Source organism: Dryobates pubescens, chromosome 8 (assembly GCF_014839835.1).
Source record: "Dryobates pubescens isolate bDryPub1 chromosome 8, bDryPub1.pri, whole genome shotgun sequence".
Taxonomy (NCBI): Eukaryota; Metazoa; Chordata; class Aves; order Piciformes; family Picidae; genus Dryobates; species Dryobates pubescens.
This window is the reverse complement of record NC_071619.1, coordinates 31,833,327-31,852,173: the sequence shown is the minus strand read 5'-3', so window position 1 is coordinate 31,852,173 and position 18,847 is coordinate 31,833,327. Positions and strand designations below refer to the sequence as shown.

Genomic DNA, 18,847 nt, shown 5'->3' with positions numbered 1-18,847 from the left:
TTTCCACTTCTCCTGCTGTTATGTTGCTGCCAGCTATTCAAAAGTAGATATTAATGGGGGAGCTCTTCCAAAAATAAGACTCTAATCTACCAAAGCATGTGAAAAATTCTGTAGCCCCATTTCCAATTTAGAGGTTAATGTATTCTGAATTAGAATTCACAGAGATTAACTCCTTCCTTTATCAGGACAATACCAGAATGCAAACAAGTCCATCATTTTCAAGTCTTCAATATCAGGATGCTGGAAACTACATCTGTGAAACTACTCTGCAGGAAGTGGAGGGGTTAAAGAAAAGAAAGACACTTAAACTTATTGTGGAAGGTAAGGGAGCAGGTAGCTGTTATTATTAATCAGGTAGGTGTGTGTGTGCTTGTTTGTTCAAAGTGGATAACTGTAATCTTTTTCTTCTTGCAGGAAAACCTCAAATCAAAATGACAAAGAAAACCAACACAAATAAAATGTCTAAAACAATTGTCTGTCATGTGGAGGGTTTCCCCAAACCTGCAGTGCAATGGACAGTTACTGGTAGTGGAAGCATCATCAATAAAGCAAGTATCTTCTCTTACTACTTTACTCATCAAAAGGTAGTGCATTCCTTAAAATCAAGGGATATTTTCTAGGTAGCAAGATTGAACAAAATGAGTCTGTTTCATTTATCTAAGAGAAAGTGGAGTGGAAGCTGTAGCTGCAGTGGTACTCACAGAGATGATTTCTGATGATAAAGATGATTTCTGAACAGAGCAGGTGGAGGCATGGAAGATCCAAGGGCTACAAGCCAAATCTGGAAGGAAAAATAGAAGGTGGTAGATGAAATAGGAATTTTTTTTTCTTTCACTTAAGGTATTTAGTCATTTTATCTGGGTAATGTGGTGTTGCCCCTGCAGTTGATGAATAACAGAACGACAGAACTTCCATTAGAAAGCAAATGGGTGCTTGATGTAGGCATTAACTGGGGGAGATGTAATGAAATGTGGCAAGTAACAGTCAGAAAAGGGAGTCAGTGTGCTTCCTGATGGGCTTTGCAGTTTTTTATCTTGATTTTTATGGTTTTTGTGTGGTTACACCTGCTGCTTCTCCCTGGAAATAGAAGCATAATGCTGTTATCCTAGGGAGGAAACGGGGAGTAGCCATATACAGCAGGAAAAATTCCTGGAAAGTAAGCAAATGGAAGTATTTTCATATTGATTGATTACCACATCACATGCAAAGCATCAACATACTCTGCCTTAGCAGGGGAAAAAAAAGGAGACATCTAGACAAGCAGTAAAAAACTGGAAGTACAATCTGATTTTCCATGTCTAGCTGTCCAAATCTGTCCATCTACTTGAGGCCATAGGGCAGGAATTGTCTTGGAGTCATATAAATGATTGAAAATCATTTTCTCTGGATATTGTATTAATCAGTGAATTATGTACAGCAGATTCAAGGAGCAACTTCACATCACACTTACAGTACAGATACTACTAGGGGTGTTTGGCAGGTACTAGTAAATGCTTGCAGCTTGGAAAAAGAATGCTTGGTGCAGGAATGATTTGGACAGCTAGTAAGTGGGAAGCTTAACAGTGATTGTTTTCCTCAAAAGATGGACAGAAATGAGACTTGAGGAGTTTGGGTTTGGGTTTGTAAGAATTTTGTCACTTGGAATGTGTTTTAATAGTGGAAAACAAACAAACAAACAGAAAACCAAAACAACACACACACACACAACCCCAAAACAGCAACAAAAACCAAGAAGCAAATACACAGTGGTTAACTCTCCCATAAATGCATCTTCATCAGTGGTCTTACAGCACACACAATACAAAATGTAGCTGCAGCTGGATATCTTGGCCAACACTGCAAACACTCACAGTGCCATTTGATAGCATACTGCACTCTTTCTATTGTTGTTGGTTGGAAATAGTGGTTGAAAGGTCCTTCCCTTTGAATATTTTCAATGTGCAATCCAGGTGATGCATCTGATTTGCTTTGCCTTTTTGTTTTGTGGTTTTTTTCCCCCCAAGGATACTGATCTTCATTTTTGTACCTTTTCAGACAGAGGAGACCAAATATGTTAATGGAAGATTTTCCAGTAAAATTGTAATTGCTCCTGAGGAAAATGTGACTTTGACTTGCATTGCAGAAAATGAGCTCGAAAGGACTGTGACCTCCCTCAATGTCTCTGCTAGTGAGTGTTTTCTAAAGACTTGTTTCCTTAAAGTCAGAGTTTCACATAAAGGCCCCATGCTTCACACTCACATGATGTTGATAGTAGTGTTGATGATAAGATACTGAACCTTTCTATCTTGAGTCAAACAGTTGTAAAACCACTTTGATCAGTAGTACCCTGATAGCTTTCTGGACTCAGTCCTCCTGGCTTCCTTGGTTCATTATCTCATGTAAGCAATAAATTACCATGTACCAGTACACCAAGGGCTGGCTACCAGGAGGATGGGAGACTCCTTTTTACAAGGAGTCCCATGGAGAGTGCAAGGGGTAATGGAATCTCCCCAGGAGTAACTTGTCCCCACTTGGACTGCAGAAGAAAATGTTTCACTGTGAGAACAGTTAGACATTGGAATCATCTGCCAAGGGAAGCAGTGGATTCCCCTGCATTCGTCAGTTTGAAGACTCAGCTTGGCAGGGTGCTGGGCCAGCTCATTCCAGCTGTGCTATTACTTAGACAGGTTGGACTGCATGATCCTTAAGGTCCCTTCCAACCTGGCATTCTGTGATTACTTAGAAAAACAAGTGATCTTATGAAATATTACAGCATGATAGTACAAAAGTGTTGCACAATGATGCATTATTACAGGACATAAGTCTTTAAGCCATCACTAAATTAAGCTGATCTTTTAGTCTCCAAACTCCACTTTGTTTTTACTGGTATGACTTGTCTCTAAAGGAGTCAGCCCTACTGGGCTGTAATCACATGTCACTCTTCAGTGATGAAAGGTGCTAAGAAGCCACAGTTTGTGGAAAGGCAGCACAGAAACACTCATAAATAGAGTATTAGAGGTTTTTGAATAAGATTCCTCAATTGGATATGTTATAATTAGAAAGGAAGGACCTCTGCTTAAAGATAATCACCATCCTGGGAGGTGTTGAAGAAACTCTGGGACATGGTTTAATGGCCATGGTGGTGTTAGGTTGGACTCGATGATCGTAGAGGTCTTTTCTAACCTAAATGATTCTACGATTCCCTACGATTAATTACCTTGTTGCTTGGCAAGCACTGCCTGAAGTGCCTGTGTTTCTGGCATTGCTGTAAATAGGCAATTAAAGGTGATCTTCAGGTCTCACACATTCTGTCTTTAATTTTAACATTTTTCCTTTCAGTAAGCATTCCAGAGTACGATGAACCAGAGGACAGAAGCGGTACGTACAATTCTCTCTCTCTCCATAACCCTTCCTGTTGATTGCCTCAGTTCAAGACCTATCTAGTGCCAGTGAAAAATTTCCACTCTCCCTCAGAGCTGGTCTTGATTTGAAATAATCTGGTGCCATGATTGACTAAGAATGGGACTTCTTTTAAACTTTACAACATGTTTCTAAGAGCGAGACTTCAAGGCAACGAGACCTACCGTACTAAATTGCTACTTTCTGACCCTGTTTCCTTGTTTCTGATGGAAGTTCTCTAGAAGTGATGTAATGCTTCCCTTTGCGATAGCTCACCTCATTAACTTCTCTTCTTTGCTTCAGATGACAACAGTGAAAAGGTTAATGACCAGGCAAAGCTAATAGTGGGGATTGTAGTCGGTCTTCTGCTGGTGGCTCTGGTTGCAGGTGTCGTCTACTGGCTCTACGTGAAGAAATCAAAGTAAGAATTTGTGGGAAACTGGATACAAAAAGTGAACACCAAAGGGCTGTTGTTAAGCAGAAATGCATGCTTACCTGCTTTTCTTCCTGCAGCAGTGCAGTAGTCTCGGTGTGGATAAGTTGTTAAAAGTTGATGCATTTAATAGGGAAAGGAAACATCGTCCCTCTGATCAGCTTGTCCTAACAGGGCTCGCCTCCTGGAGGTGGGGTTCCGAGACTTTTCTTAGAGCATCACAAAATTTGCTTCCCTGAAGAGCCTATTTTCTGCTTAATTTTGCATTTCAGTGTAGTACCTGCTGCTTAATTGTGGGGTGTTAACCACTGTGTGGTTTTCCTGGTACTAGAAATTGTCTTCATTTAGAAGTTGGGTCGCTTGCTTGCCTTAAAAATGGAGTGAGTTACAGATTAGTCTGAACCATCTCAGGGAGATGTTGTTCACATAGACTTTGAAATCTCTGAAGTGAATTGGTAGAGGTAGACCTTGTGTTGCTGAAAATCTAGAAGTTACCATCTCAATCAGCGTTCCAGCCACCCTAGGCACAGAACAGGATTTTCCACTGAGACCTGTTTGCTTTAAAAAGTTCTTTCTTACTACACTTTAGAAAGTCAATTGGATTATGATAATCATCTAGGAGTACATGATAGTAATCCCTGCCTCTCCATCCTCTTAAAGATGGCCATGACTCCATGCCGTTTGGCCTGGACCCGACACCCACACATTTGTTTCCAGGGAGAGCTGAGAGCAGGCTTGCCCTCTGAAGGGTTCCTTACAGCTGCTTCTTAACAGGAAAGATGAAGGTGGCTAATTTGTAACATGCACAAATCAGTACAGGTGTAGAAGCAAATCTCAACATTCAGTTGTTCTTTTTGTGACTTTTGATTGAAATGAAATTAAATCTAAAATACACCAGTGGGAGTTTACTGTGAACACAGTTCATTGTCATTGATGTGAAAGTACAGGATGGAATTCTCCCTCTGCTTAAAAATAATATTAGGGTTTTGAGGGGGGGATAATAAATAAGGATTTTACTCCAGCCAGCCACAATTAAGCAAGTTTTGGAAGTTTCTCAAATCAAGAACTGTCATAAATCACCCAAGCAGAGGACCACAGTCAGATACCATACAGGTTAAAAACCATAAGGTTTCTGCAAAGCTTGTGCTTATTTTTTTTGGCAGAAACTAAAAGGTAATAATAGTGTTGAGCTCCTCCTCCCACACTTCTAGTCTAAGAATAATCTGGAATCATTTTCTTTAGTCTTTCCTTTTTTTAATGTGAGAATGAGGACCGCTGAAGCTGTGGTTCACTACTTTGGAGTGGGTTTGGAAGGAATGGTTTGGGTACCATTAGGTGGAGAGAGTTAACAAGAATCACAAAATGCAGCATGTCCTCTGCTGAGACTTTATGATTTAAGGTCATTTCTTCACCTTCAGCATAGTTCCTAGCATATTTTAAGTAGTCAACACTTCTTTGCCTCATGCCCAACCGCTCTTCTACAAGCCTAGAGTAAAAATTTGAGCTAGAATTGATAGGTTCACTGGGAACAAAATAACAATCCCCTTAAGTCACTGTACTTGATACATGGTTGCTGGCCTCTTAATTGATGCATCATCACTGACAGTCTCCTGTTCTCTGCCTGTGTTTCAGTTGCCCTGTTGTCCTCCCTTTCTGCACACCATACTTGCAAGAGCAAGCAGAGTGTCAGTACCCATCCTGACAAAACTTTTGTTATGAATTATAGCCTAGAAGTTTAAATTAGGCTTTGCAAAAAGAAGCACCTTACACCTTTAGACACAACCTGTGCCTGATTCTCAACCCCTCCATCTCCATCCAGACCAACAGTTGGTAATTTAACTTTTTTTTAACCCACCCTTGACCAGTAACTCACCTAATCTCTATTCCCAAAGTGACACCAAAGGGGAGTGTGAGAAGGCAGCAGCACAGAACTTTCCAAGTCTGCCGAGGCAAGAAAAACATTACTTTTTATTTTCATTATTGGTGTTGTGGTTTGTATAATCTTCTCTTGTCTTGTCATCCACACTGAGTAGGAGCTATCCTTGTAGTCTTGGAATCTGTTCACAATCAAGCACTTTTGAAAGAGTTATTCACTGCCTCAGCTCCGCTTGCTGCAAAAGCTGATTGTTGCTACGTGGTTTTTCCCCACTAACTCAGGAATTCACATCTATTCCAAACCCTGCAGACAGCCCATTCTTGGATAAAGAGTTGAGGCTACCCCTACCCCAGCATGCCATGCTTCTCCTTCAGCTGAGCAGAAGGCCAAAGACTTGTTTCCTGCAGGTTTCTCCATTCCTACAGGTTGCTCCATTCCCAGTCTGCAGTGAGCAGAATATGAAGTTAGCACTTCAGAATCTTCCTAATTTTTTTTGTGTCAGACCTCTATGGAGTGGTTCCAGGACACCCAAAACCTTCATAAATGAGAGTTTCAGCTTGCCAGAAAGTCAATCAAATTTTCACCATGTTTTTTTCCTTTATTTCACCATCACCAAAATTTCACCAACTTAAAACCTTAGAAAGGTTTATTCTGTTCTGTTCTAGAAAATACTGCACCCAGCATCCTGTGTCCCTCTTCCCTGAGCATGGAAGTTTTGCATGCAGATTGGCTCTTTGGCCCATTTTTGCTCCTTAGCTTAGGAAGTGCACAAATCACAGAATCACCCAGAATCACCAGGGTTGGAAGTTCAGACATCCAATTAAGCTAGATCAAGGTTAAAGTGAGTTAAAATTCAGTGAAGGAAAATTCAGCTAGGCAAACTGAAGCACAGCAGCAGTCTTAAGATTGTTCATACTCAGAGCACACCAAGCTCTTGAAATTCTTCTTAGGTCACAGCAATCAAGGCTGTTATTGGTGTCTCTGAAACTGAACACTTAGATCACAACAATTCTGCTTTTTCTGATACTCTATAGGAAACAAAGACATGAATCCAAACATGGCAGGTCAAGTGCATAGGAAAATTGCTGTATGTTTGGAACAAGATTCTGCATTCCTATTGTTTATCCTGTAGCTCCCTTCCAGAGAAAAGGCAGCTCTGAACCTGTCTAGTTCACAGCATAGATCTTCTATAAAAGTGACAGAAATTAGAAAGCAGTCACTCATTGCTGGGTGGCTGGAATGTCTTTCTAATCTTTGCCTTTCTTCCTACTGATTGACATGTGAAAATAATTGGATTAAGTAAAAGGCAAGATGGGAGGAAACAGAGGTGCCACATCCATGGGATGGTTTGGGTTGGAAGGGACCTTAAAGATCATCTAATTCCAAGCCCCCTGCCAGAGGCAGGGACACCTCCCACTAGAGCAGGTTGCTCAAGACCTCATCCAACTTTGCCTTGAACATCTCCAGGGAGGGGTATCCTCAGCCTCCCTGGGCAACCTGTTTCAGTGTCTCACCACCCTCCCTATAAAGAATTCCTAACATCCCATCTAAATGTCCCTGCTTCAATCTTTAATATTTACTATTCAGTCATTAATATTTAATACTCAATATTTACTCTCCAGCAAGCAAAGCAATTGAGATGGAAAATGGTCTTTATATTAAAAACAATACTATGAAGATTGAACAGAATCCATGAAAACAACAGCACCTTGGCACAGAAATACACTCCAGAGAAGATGAAAATCCTTACTTTGTTTCTTCTTGCAGAGTTTGATTAGGATTCCCTGAGGATAATCATTTTCCTGAAAGGCAAGCATAGATAAGTGTAAAATAGGAGTCATAATTTTAGCAGGAGTTTGGAGTGATCCATGAGTTACAAATTAATTTAAAAGTTAAAAAAACAGTAACATAAAAAGTTGAGGTTGACCAGCAACACCATGTTCCACAAGAATGGTTTGGGTTGGAAGGGACCTTAAAGACCACCTGGTTCCAACTCCACTGCCATGGGCAGAGACACCTTCCACTAGATCACAGAATCACCACGGTTGGAAGAGACCTCAAGGATCATCCAGTCCAACCTGTCACCACAGACCTCATGACTAAACCATGGCACCAAGTGCCACATCCAGCCCCCTCTTGAACACCTCCAGGGATGGCGACTCCACCACCTCCCTGGTCAGCACATTCCAACGGCTAACAACTCTCTCTGGGAAGGACTTTCTCCTCACCTCCAGCCTAAACTTCCCCTGGTGCAGCTTTGAGCCTGGCCTTGAACACCTCCAGGGAGGGGACATCCATACAACCAGCTTCCCACTCTTTAGAACAGTATGTTCAGAGCATGCTAAGGGGCTGTAGATATTAAGGGACTTCACAGGGCTGTAGATATTAAGTGCGTGATATGGCCCAGGCAGAGGTGGACTGTTTTGTCCTCTTTGGCAAATCCTTTAGGCATATTTCTGTCCATACTGCCCAGCTGGTCTGATATCCTCAAAAGTCACTTTTTAGTTGCAAATGGAGCAAGTTAACAGGAGTTAATGTACAAAAAAAACAAAGTAAGGAGCTCTTGTTGGATGTTAAGCTGGCAAAGGACCATTTGTCCTGTGCCTCAAGTCCCCTCAGGAAGCAATGCAAACCATGTTTTGAGGCATTTCTCTGTTACAAACCCAGACCACGTCTGTCAAGCCCTGAGGATTGGTGCTCTGCCAGGGTCTCCTATTGCTCTGCTGTTGGCAGGGTTCTGCCAATGGATCACACTGCTGCAGCTCAGTGCAGAATTACTCTGGCGTCTCTTAATAACATCATTTAGATAACGCTAAAAGAGGCAGCAGCAGTGCTTGTGCTGACGTGGTGAATCTGCCCCAGACACCAGGATTTGGGGGAATAAACAACACAAAAAGTCAGCAAGCTCACCAGACCACCAGAATTAAATTGCAGGATTTCAGTCTCGGGCACTGAGAATCTAAATCCATCTGAGTGTCCAGCCATGAAAAAGTGCTGCTGCTTTCATTTCAAACAAGGGGTATATGCCATCCTCCAAAACCTGGAGTTCAAAGTCAGCTGCTGCCTTTTAAATCTCCCCATTTTCCACTCATTTTTGGCTTTGGGAAAACAGAGGTGACATTTAGTGAGGGGAACAGTTTAACTGAATATAGAACTAAAATAAACCACTTGAAAATCCAAAACCTGATCACATTGCAGGGTCTCCCAGCTTTAGTCACTGAATAATTTCAAGCTGATCAAAGACTAGGGATGCTACTTACAGTTCCCTCCACTGTTAAGTGTCAGGTCATGTGGATTCGGTCTGCTTTGCGCACTGTAAAACTTGATAAGAGCCCCCCCTCACAAAAAAAAGACTCACACCAAGCCATGCCAGTAGGCAATCCACTACTCCACTCACTTGTCTGCAAGAGCAGGCAGAAGCAGTGGATGAGTGTATGGTATTGCATGATACCTGCATGATATTGCTTCCTCACCTCCAGCTCACAGAATCACAGAATGGTAGGGGTTGGAAGGGACCTTGTGGAGATCACTGAGTCCAGCCTTCCTGCCAAAACATTTGGTGTTTCAGCTAAGACCACCTCACTACAGCAAACCCCAGATTCTTCCAGCTTTTCATCTTCTTCCCTGCTCTCTCACATTTTCACAGATTCATGGAATGGTTTGGGTTGGAAGGGACCTGGAAGATCATCTACTTCCAAACCCCCTGCCATGGGCAAGGACACCTTCTACTAGATCAGGTTGCTCAGGGCCTCGGCAAGTTTGGCCTTGAATGTTTCCAGGGATGGGTGCCTCAACCACATCTCTGAGCAACCTGTTCTAGTATTTCACTAGCCTTATGGTAAAGAACCTCTTCTTAATGTCCATCCACTGCAATTTATGTCCCCCTGGCACTCTACCCCGAAGGCTGTTCTCAAAGCCCAGAGAACAGTATTTCAGCAGCAGAGGTGTATTTTCACCCCTGCAGACACTCTTCTGAGACAGGGACTCAACTGTGCTCTCTTGACTTATAGCTACATTTCAATATCTGAAGGGGACCTACAGGAAGGCTAGGGAGGGTCTGTTGAGAAGGGTTTGCAGGGATGGGATAGGATAGGATAGGGTATGATGGGATGGGATAGGGTGGGATAGGATAGGATAGGATAGAATTAGAATAGACCAGGTTGGAAAAGACCTTTGGGATAGGATGAGGGGCAACACTTTGAAACTGGAGCAGGGTAGATTCATTTTGGACATTAGGAGGAAGTTCTTCACAATGGCGAAATACTGGAGCAGGTTGCCCAGGGATGTGGTTGAGGCTGCATTCCTGAAGACATTTGAGATCAGATTCAATGTGGCCCTGAACAGCCTGATCTAGTTGATAGTTGAAGGTGTCCCTGTTCACTACAGGGGGTTAGGCAAGCTGACCTTTGAGGGTCCCTTCCAACCCAAAGCAATCTGCAACAGCACCATTCAAGGCTACTTCAGCTCAGGGCACACAAGGTGCTCCAGCCAGCACCAGCAGCCTTTGCTCAAATGGAGGATGTGCAGAGAAACCCTCCACTGGCAAACAGTTGAGGTTTGGGGAAGTACATACCTGCATGGTGTCAGCGTGACATGTCACACAATCTTGCCAACCTGTGTCTCCATTGTTATCTTGCAAGTCAGTGTCACTCTGGGTCCTTACCCTGACAGCAAGGGTGAGCGTGTGCATGAATCTGTCACAACAGATGTTAACTTTTCTGTAGGGGAAACAAATTATCCTCCTAGAAAATGCATATACAATAATCTGCTTTGACACAGGGGATTTGACTTCGTCCCACTCAAACACATTTGCCCATTTACATGTTAAGAATTGTGGCCTTCAAAATGTTATCGCAGCACTGCAGGAATCTTTCACCTTGGCAGACAGGGAGGCTTCTCACGTATTAAATGAATGGCTTAGTGGCTTTATTGTGCTAAGCTAAACTAGGCACTTAACTCATTAATTCATCTCCTCTACTTGCATGAAGGAGGACCTGTTCTTTTCAAATGAGGCACACCTCTGTTGGGTTTTTCTCCTTCCCCCTCAAACATGTACACAATCTTTACCCCAAAATTTCACACAGAGCTGTACCCAACGCTTGTCAGTCGTAACTGGCACAGATCAAGAAGGCTTTGAACAACCTGGTCTAGTGGAAAGTGTCCCTGTCCATAGCAGGGGGGTTGGAACTCAATGGTCTTCAAGGTCCCTTCCAATCCAAACCATTCTGTGAAGGCGAAGGAGGAACTGGTTGAGTTTTTTTTGGTGTCACCAGTATTTTAGTCAGTTTCTTCACAGTTAAAGAGCTTCTGTTTGGTACAGGCTCGGAAAGTCAATTACTGCATGTAGGCAAAACATTGCTATGTTGATCAAGAGATCTTAGTTGATCAAGAGATCTTAGCCACACTTCTAATGTTTCAGTATGCCTGAAAGCAAACTCTTGGTTATTGACAAGAGCTACACAATTGAACTAGTCAAGAAATGCATGGATCTGCACAATTGCTTTAACCCTACTAAATGTTTGGTATCTCAGAACAACTCTGAATTCCTCAAGAGGTAAATTAGACAGACACAGCCCTACCACAGTCTTAGAATTGTTTTGGTTGGAAAGGACCTCTAAGATCGAGTCTGACCATCAGCCTAGCCCTACTATGGCCATTAAACCGTGTCCCAAAGTGCCATGGCCACAGGCATGAACACCTCCAGGCATGGTGACTCCGCCACCATCCTGGGCAGCCTGCTCCAATGGCTGACTGCTCCTGCAGCAAAGACATTTTTTTTTCCTCATCTCCAGCCTAACTAAGCCTTCCCAGCACAATTTCAGGCCCTTTCCTCTCATTCTATCACCTGCTACTAGGGAGAAAAGACCAATCCCCCACCTCACTGCAATACTCCCTGTGCTACTAACACCAGTTGGGGAAACTGGTGCTATTGCCCTGTTCACACACATATGCAAGCCTACTGCCCTGCTCAGAATCCAACTGTAAGACTTTTCTGTTTCCCTGAGAGGGGAGGAGACAGTGCCATTGATGTGAGGATAGAGGGGGAAAAAAATGCCATGGGTGTGTAAAAGTGACCTCCTTCTTTCATTATAGGACAGCATCAAAACATGTAGACAAAGATCTTGGAAATATAGAAGAAAACAAAAAGCTAGAAGAAAACAATCATAAATCTGAAACTTAAGACACTGTCTCAGTCGTCATTCCAGGTAAGCATTTCACACTGCAGCTCTTTCCCTACCATTTCTCCCTAGCAATCTCTCTCTGGCAGCTTGGAATCTGTCACTCACCTTTCAGAGGTTAGAGTGTGAGCTGTGTAACGTTGGGACACAGCTTGTGGCCAGTTAGGAATTCATGGACGTGTGTTAAAGAAGCCCTAAGAGTAGGCATAACTTAATCCTTTGCTTGATTTTAATCTAGATCCTTGGAGAAATGGAAATGTGAATTTGTATAATCTACCACTCTGGTGAAGAGGGGTGGGTGTATATGAAGAGTGTGTTTGGGTATGCTTTGGAAGGTTTTAAGTCACTACTTTAAACATTCACAGGAGACTTCTTCCCATACTGAAAGCTTCTAAAGTCTTTGGTCAGCTTTATTCATCATCACTGCAGTTATGAAAGTTGCCCTAGAACAAAATCACTCCTTTACTGCAGGTTTGACACACTCATGTTGCTATCCTGGAAGAACACACCATGCATTAAGTTAGTAACAAGGCATTAGGTCTGAAAGATTCCCCCATGCAGGATCTGTATAAAATACTCTATAAATAACTCTGTAGATACAGAAAGTTAGAGGAATTATTTAGCCAGGAATTGGAGAATTTAGTCAGGAATTAGTTAATCAGGACTTAGAGCAGCACTACGGAGCACCAACAGCACCACCCACTGTCCTCATTTATGTTATCAGCAATAGTGTGGCCAGCAGGAGCAGGGAAGTCATTGTGCCCTGTACTCAGCACTGGTTAGGCCACACCTTGAGTCCTGTGTCCAGTTCTGGGCCCCTCAGTTTAGGAAAGATGTTGAGTTGCTGGAAGGTGTCCAGAGAAGGGCAACAAAGCTGGGGAGGGGTTTGGAGCACAGCCCTGTGAGGAGAGGCTGAGGGAGCTGGGGTTGCTTAGCCTGGAGAAGGCTCAGGGGAGACCTCATTGCTGTCTACAACTACCTGAAGGGAGGCTGTAGACAAGTGGGGGTTGGTCTCTTCTCCCAGGAAAGCAGCACCAGAACAAGAGGACACAGTCTCAAGCTGTGCCAGGGGAGGTTTAGGCTGGATGTGAGGAAGAAGTCCTTCCCAGAAAGAGAGATTGGCCACTGGAATGTGCTGCCCAGGGAGGTGGTGGAGTCACCATCACTGGAGGTGTTTAAGAAGGAATTGGATGAGGCACTTGGTGCCATGGTTTAATTGATTAGATGGTGTTGGGTGATAGGTTGGACTTGATGATCTCAAAGGTCTTTTGCAACCTGGTTCATTCTAATACTGCTGCTCCATCCCTTCTTTCAGGACACAAAAATTAGGGGGTTAGGGGTTCAGACTATCTGTTCACGTGAGGTCATTCTAACTCAACACTGTGGTAGCACAACAGTGTGGAAACCAGCTAACAGTGCTGAAGTTTGAGGTAATCATCAATTGCTCTTACAAAATGAGAATAGTAAGTGTTCAGTGGTGGCAGGATGCAAGCAGACTTAGCACATGCAGTGTTTTGATTTTTCAAGGAGCTGAGGTTTCAAGGAGAAAAGCAGGATAAAGAGGAGAACCTCATTGTTCTTTAGAACACCGTTGAAAGGAGATGGACAGATGTGTGTTTTGATCTCTGGTCACAAGTCACAACTGACAGGATGAGAGGAAATGGTCTGAAGTTACACCAGTGAAGGCTTAGGTTGGACATCAGGAAAAACCTCTCTACCCAAAGTGTTCTCAAAGGCTGGAACAGGTTGCCCAGGGAAATGGTTGAATTGGTATTTAAAAGCCATCTAGACAGGGTGCTGAAGGATGCGGTGCCGTAGTGGCCCTGGCAGCGTTAGATAACGGTTGGACTTGATGATCTCAAAGGGTCTTTTCCAACCATGGTAGTTCTGTGATTGAACAGCAGAGTAGAGTAGAGTAGACCAGACCAGACCAGGTTGGAAGAGACCTTCAAGATCATTGAGTCCAGCCTATCATCCAACACCACCTAATCAACTAAACCATGCAACCAAGCACCCTATCAAGTCTACTCCTGAACACCTCCAATGATGGTGACTCCACCACCTCCCCAGGCAGGCCCATTCCAATGGGCAATCACTCTCTCTGTGTAGAACTTCTTCCTAACCTCCAGCCTAAACCTGCCCTGGTGCAGCTTGAGACTGTGTCCTCTTGTTCTGGTGCTGATTGCCTGGGAGAAGAGCCCAATCTCTGCCTGTCTACAACCTCCCTTCAGGTAGTTGTAGAGAGCCCTATTTCTGTGGCTGTTTATACTTAGACACTTAAAGTTAGCTGCGGAGTAATTGCCTTGATTAACATATTTCAGGACGCTTTAACTGGCTGTTATCTTTCCTCTTTTCAGCGAACACACATAGACCAATTTGAAGCATGAACGTGGATTGTATTTAAACACACGCAGAGACGCGACAGCTATTCATGGTTCGAGTATTAAACGGATCCATACTACCAAGTTTTCCAAGGATTTTAGACAAAACAAAATTATCTCAAGCTACAAAATAAACACACCACCCCCCCACCCCCCAGAAACTAATGTTGGCAACAGCCATGGCGATAGGTGGCCGTGTCGTGTTCTGTTCGGATTTCCCCCCACTCTTTCCGTTCTGTTTTGTAAATGTCTGCACTGAAGGTTTCTTTTCTCTGTTGTTGTTTTGTTTGCCTTTTATGTAAAGTTTTTTACGTAGCTATTTTTATACACTGTAAGGCTTTGTTCTGGGGGGGGGGGTTGCTGTTCATCTGGTGTGCCGTGTCACCGTTTGGTTTGAGGCGTTCCTCTGACACCCCCTGTCCGAGCGGGTGCGCGTCTCCTTCCCCTCGCTCTCGGCGAAGCCGCCGCTTTGTGGCGGGGCGCCTGGAGCGTAAGATTTGTCTGCAAGGAAAAATGTCAAACTCCTTTTTCATCCTCTGAAATCACAGGAAAGAGGAAAGGTGACAGCTGTGACATGAATAAAATGAAATTGCTACTAAAAGCGAACAGTTTAAAGGGGGGGAAAAAGGGGGCGGGGGGGGGAACACCACACACACAAAGGTCTCTTCCAACCTGGTCTGGTCTATTCTATTCTAATCCAATCCTATCCTATCCTGTTCTGTTCTCTATTCTATTCTATTCTAATCCTATCCTATCCTATCCTGTTCTGTTTTCTATTCTATTCTATTCCTATCCTATCCTATTCTATTCCTATCCTGTCCTATTCTATTCTTTCTATTCTATTATGTGGAGACTGGATGGGGTGCTTGGTGCCATGGTTTAGTTGATTAGATGGTGTTAGATGATGGGTTGGACACGATCATCTCGAAGGTCTCTTCCAACCTGGTCTGGTCTATTCTATTCTATTCTATTCTATTCTATTCTATTCTATTCTATTCTATTCTATCCTATTCCTGTCCTATTCCTGTCCTATTCCTGTCCTATTCCTATTCCTGTTCTAGTCTATTCCAAAAAAGCCAGAAAGAGAAGAGAATTTCCATGAAGTAGTCTGGGAGTGACAATGGAAGAGTTGTAGCCCATGTACAAAGAATGGCTGATAATCCTTTTCCTCTAGAGCCAAGGTATTTTATTGGTGGGTGATCTGTTACCTCTCTTGTTAAAATTAGGCTAAAGGAACTGGAAGTCTGGATTGATTTTTGATTCCTTTGTGTTATCTGCTGCCTTAAAGTACTGTAACTTCATTTCAGAATTTGGAACCCTCTTTTCTTTTCTTCTTTTAAAAAGGTCATATCAAAGCTTCATTTTTTTTCCCCCCCTCCCACAAGAATAGAAAAAAAAAATATATATATATATATTTTTTGTGTGTTTTTGTTAACTATGCTACAGATATTGGATGCACCTTGAGATAATTTTAGTGTTTTTAACTGGTACCTAATTTATCAAACAGTACATATAACTGTAACAATGAAATGTCTATGTATCTTTAGTTACATTCAAGTTTGTAACTTTATAAGAACATGTTTTATGCCTGAGGGAATTTTTAGACTGGTACTGCAAAGGCAACATTTTAGGGTGAATGGCCGATAGGAAGTTGTGCTTTAAGGGAGAGGAGTTTTATTCTATGCAGAAGGTTCATTTCTGGAAGGAAGGAAGGCAGGAAGGAAGGGGCAGCTTTGTTGCAGGGAAAACAGTGTAGAGCAAGCAGAACATCAGGTTTCCATTTACAAATATCCAGGGAAAAAGTTAAGTTTTTATAGGCTGGTAGGTATAAATAAACCAAGTGAAAGAGGTGGACATTAGGGAAAGTATTTTGCCACTTTTGCATTATTTAGTGGGGGGGGAGAAGGAAACACTGTTACTTGTAAATTTGTACAATGTTCAATGTCTCTGGGCAGTAGTGACTGATGTCTTAATAAAAGCTTCCTGTAGTGCATTGGCATGGATTAAATACATCAGATGTCCTATAAAAACCTCTATGCTGTATAAAATAATCACAGGGCAATCAGTCCTGTTCTAGGCCTCTAATCTCTGATTTGTTGCTGTTTATTGGGCCAAAAAAAAAAAACCCTAAACCAACCAACCAAAAGGAAACCAATTCTAATCTTGGTCAATATTGAAACCAAAGTAAAATGGAAGGGGGGGAGGTGGGGGGGAGGGGGGGGAGGGAAGAATCAGAAACCAAAGTGATTTGTTTTGCATGGCTAAGCCATTCTGTTATCTCTGTAAATATTGTGAGTAAATTTTTTTTCCTCCTTTTTAGAATTTTGTTAAAAAAATTCTAAGAAAACCACAAAAATTTTGAGCACCTGGGTTGTTTTTTTTTCCTTTCCAAAATAAAAGGTGAACACACACACAAAAGAGGTTCCTTTACCTATAAATATCTCCTCTTCTTCTTCTTCTTCTTCTTTTTTTCTCCTTTCCTTTGGTGCAAGAACACTGCCAACTGCTAACACTTAAAACTCATGAGGTGGGCTTGACTCTGACCGAGAGAAGTTGTGCCAGAGTCCTGGGAAGGAGTCTGCAGCCTGTCTTTGTTGATGACACTACAGCTAGTGCTGAAACAAAGACAAGAAGCCTCCAAAGATAACGGAAAGCATAGGGAAGGGCTGAAAACTTTCACGCTGCTGTCTGGGGAATACAAGGGAGAGAAGAAGGCAAAAAGTCTTTCACCTTCCACAGCTACGACAAGGAAGGAAGGAAGGAAGGACAACAGCTCCTCGCCTGTTGGGATTCTGGTAGATCTCCTATGCACTTTAAATCCTCAATCCTAGGGGCTGGGTTTTTCACTGCTCCGAGTTCACTGCGGGCACCTTTCAAGAGCCAAGAGTGCGAAATTAAATGTTTCTATCCATGCCTAAACAACAATAAAACTGAAGTATGTCTTCATGTGTGGTCTCAAATCTCAGTTTACAAGAGCACAGCTGAACGGGAAGGAGGGCTCTCACCTGGAGCTCGTGCTGGGGCTTATTCGGATCCTCTAAATAAGCCTCGTGGAATCTGGGGTGAAAAGTCTCATGAAGCTCAGAGTAGGGCCATGGGCACTCTTGGGAAGCAGAATGTCAAGACCTAGAGAGCATAAGCATTTGTGCTTCTGAGGAGCTTTAGGAGGAGAGGCTGAGGGAGCTGGGGTTGTTTAGCCTGAAGAAGAGGAGGCTCAGGGGAGACCTTATTGCTCTCTACAACTACCTGAAGGAAGGCTGTAGCCGGGAGGGGGTTGGTCTCTTAGAATACATAGAATAAACCAGGTTGGAAGAGACCTTCAAGATCATGTCCAGCCCATCAACCAACCATCTTCTCCCAGGCAACCAGTACCAGAACAAGAGGACACAGTCTCAAGCTGTGCAAGGGGAAGTTTAGGCTGGATGTCAGGAAGAAATTCTTCACAGAAAGAGAGATTGGGCATTGGAATGTGCTGCCCAGGGAGGTGGTGAAGTCACCGTTACTGGAGGTGTTTAGGAAGAGCCTGGATGAGACACTTGGTGCCATGGTTTAATTGGTTAGATGGTGTTGGGTGATAGGTTGGATTTGATGATCTGGAAGATCTTTTCCAATCTGTTTAATTCTATTCCTATTCCTATCCCTATTCCTATTCCAGGAAGAGACTGTATGGGGTCCTTGGTGCTATGGTTTAGTTGGTTAGGTGGTGTTGGGTGACAGGTTGGACTCGATGATCTCGAAGGTCTTTTCCAACCTGGTTAATTCTGTTCTGTTCTGTTCTATTCCTTTACTTGGAGAAAGCCTTCCCAAAGCTGGTCAAAAGCTGGTGTTTACTTGTGAGCTGAATTTAAAAAGAAAAAATCCTAGTAAAATTCTTCTTTGGGGAAAGAAATATTCAAATTTATGATTGCAAAGGTCCATTCCAACCAAAACAATTCTATGAGTCTAATTTTGTCTAGTGGTCATGGAAGTGTTGGGTAGAAAGTTAACTTGATGTCTAGTAGTGATAGGATGAGTGGGAATGGATTGAAGTTTAAGGAGGGTAGATTTGGACTGGGTACTAGACATTGTTAGGATTGGAAGGGACCTCAAGGATCATCTAGTTCCAACCCCCTGCCATGGGCAGGGACACTTCACACTACAGCAGGTTGCTCACAGCCTCATCCAGCCTGGCCTTTAAAACCTCCAGGGATGAGGCTTCCACCACCTCCTTGGGCAACCTGTGCCAGTCTCTCACCACCCTCACAGAGAAGAACTTCTTCCTAACATCCAATCTGAATCTACCCATTTCTGGGTTTGTTCCATTACCCCCAGTCCTATCCCTCCCTGACACCCTGAAAAGTCCCTCCCCAACTTTCTTGTAGCCCCCTTCAGATACTGGAAGGCCACAACAAGGTCTCCCCAGAGCCTTCTCTTCTCCAGACTGAACAGCCCCAACTCTCTCAGTCTGTCATGTTTTGAAATATAGCTAGCTCTAAAGTTTATATTGATTATTACTTGACCATTATGAGGTATTAACAGAGTGATAGGGGTTGGAAGGGACCTCTGGACATCATCAAGTCCAAGCCCTAAAACCTTAGTTTTGTCTGTAGTGTTGCTGGCC

The 18,847-nt window shown here is 43.1% G+C and overlaps 1 protein-coding gene across 1 annotated transcript in view; it reads left to right on the top strand.

The window, feature by feature from the left end:
* Window positions 1-14,381, top strand: part of ALCAM (activated leukocyte cell adhesion molecule) — a 123,294-nt gene extending 108,913 nt beyond the window's left edge. The window contains exons 10-17 of the mRNA XM_054163802.1: window positions 186-321; window positions 415-548; window positions 2,035-2,167; window positions 3,319-3,357; window positions 3,682-3,799; window positions 5,704-5,760; window positions 11,781-11,893; window positions 14,224-14,381. Coding sequence (XP_054019777.1) covers window positions 186-321; window positions 415-548; window positions 2,035-2,167; window positions 3,319-3,357; window positions 3,682-3,799; window positions 5,704-5,760; window positions 11,781-11,868 — 705 coding nt within the window. The 3' untranslated portion in view covers window positions 11,869-11,893; window positions 14,224-14,381. The remainder of the gene's footprint in view (window positions 1-185; window positions 322-414; window positions 549-2,034; window positions 2,168-3,318; window positions 3,358-3,681; window positions 3,800-5,703; window positions 5,761-11,780; window positions 11,894-14,223) is intronic.
* The last annotated feature ends 4,466 nt before the right edge of the window (window positions 14,382-18,847 follow it).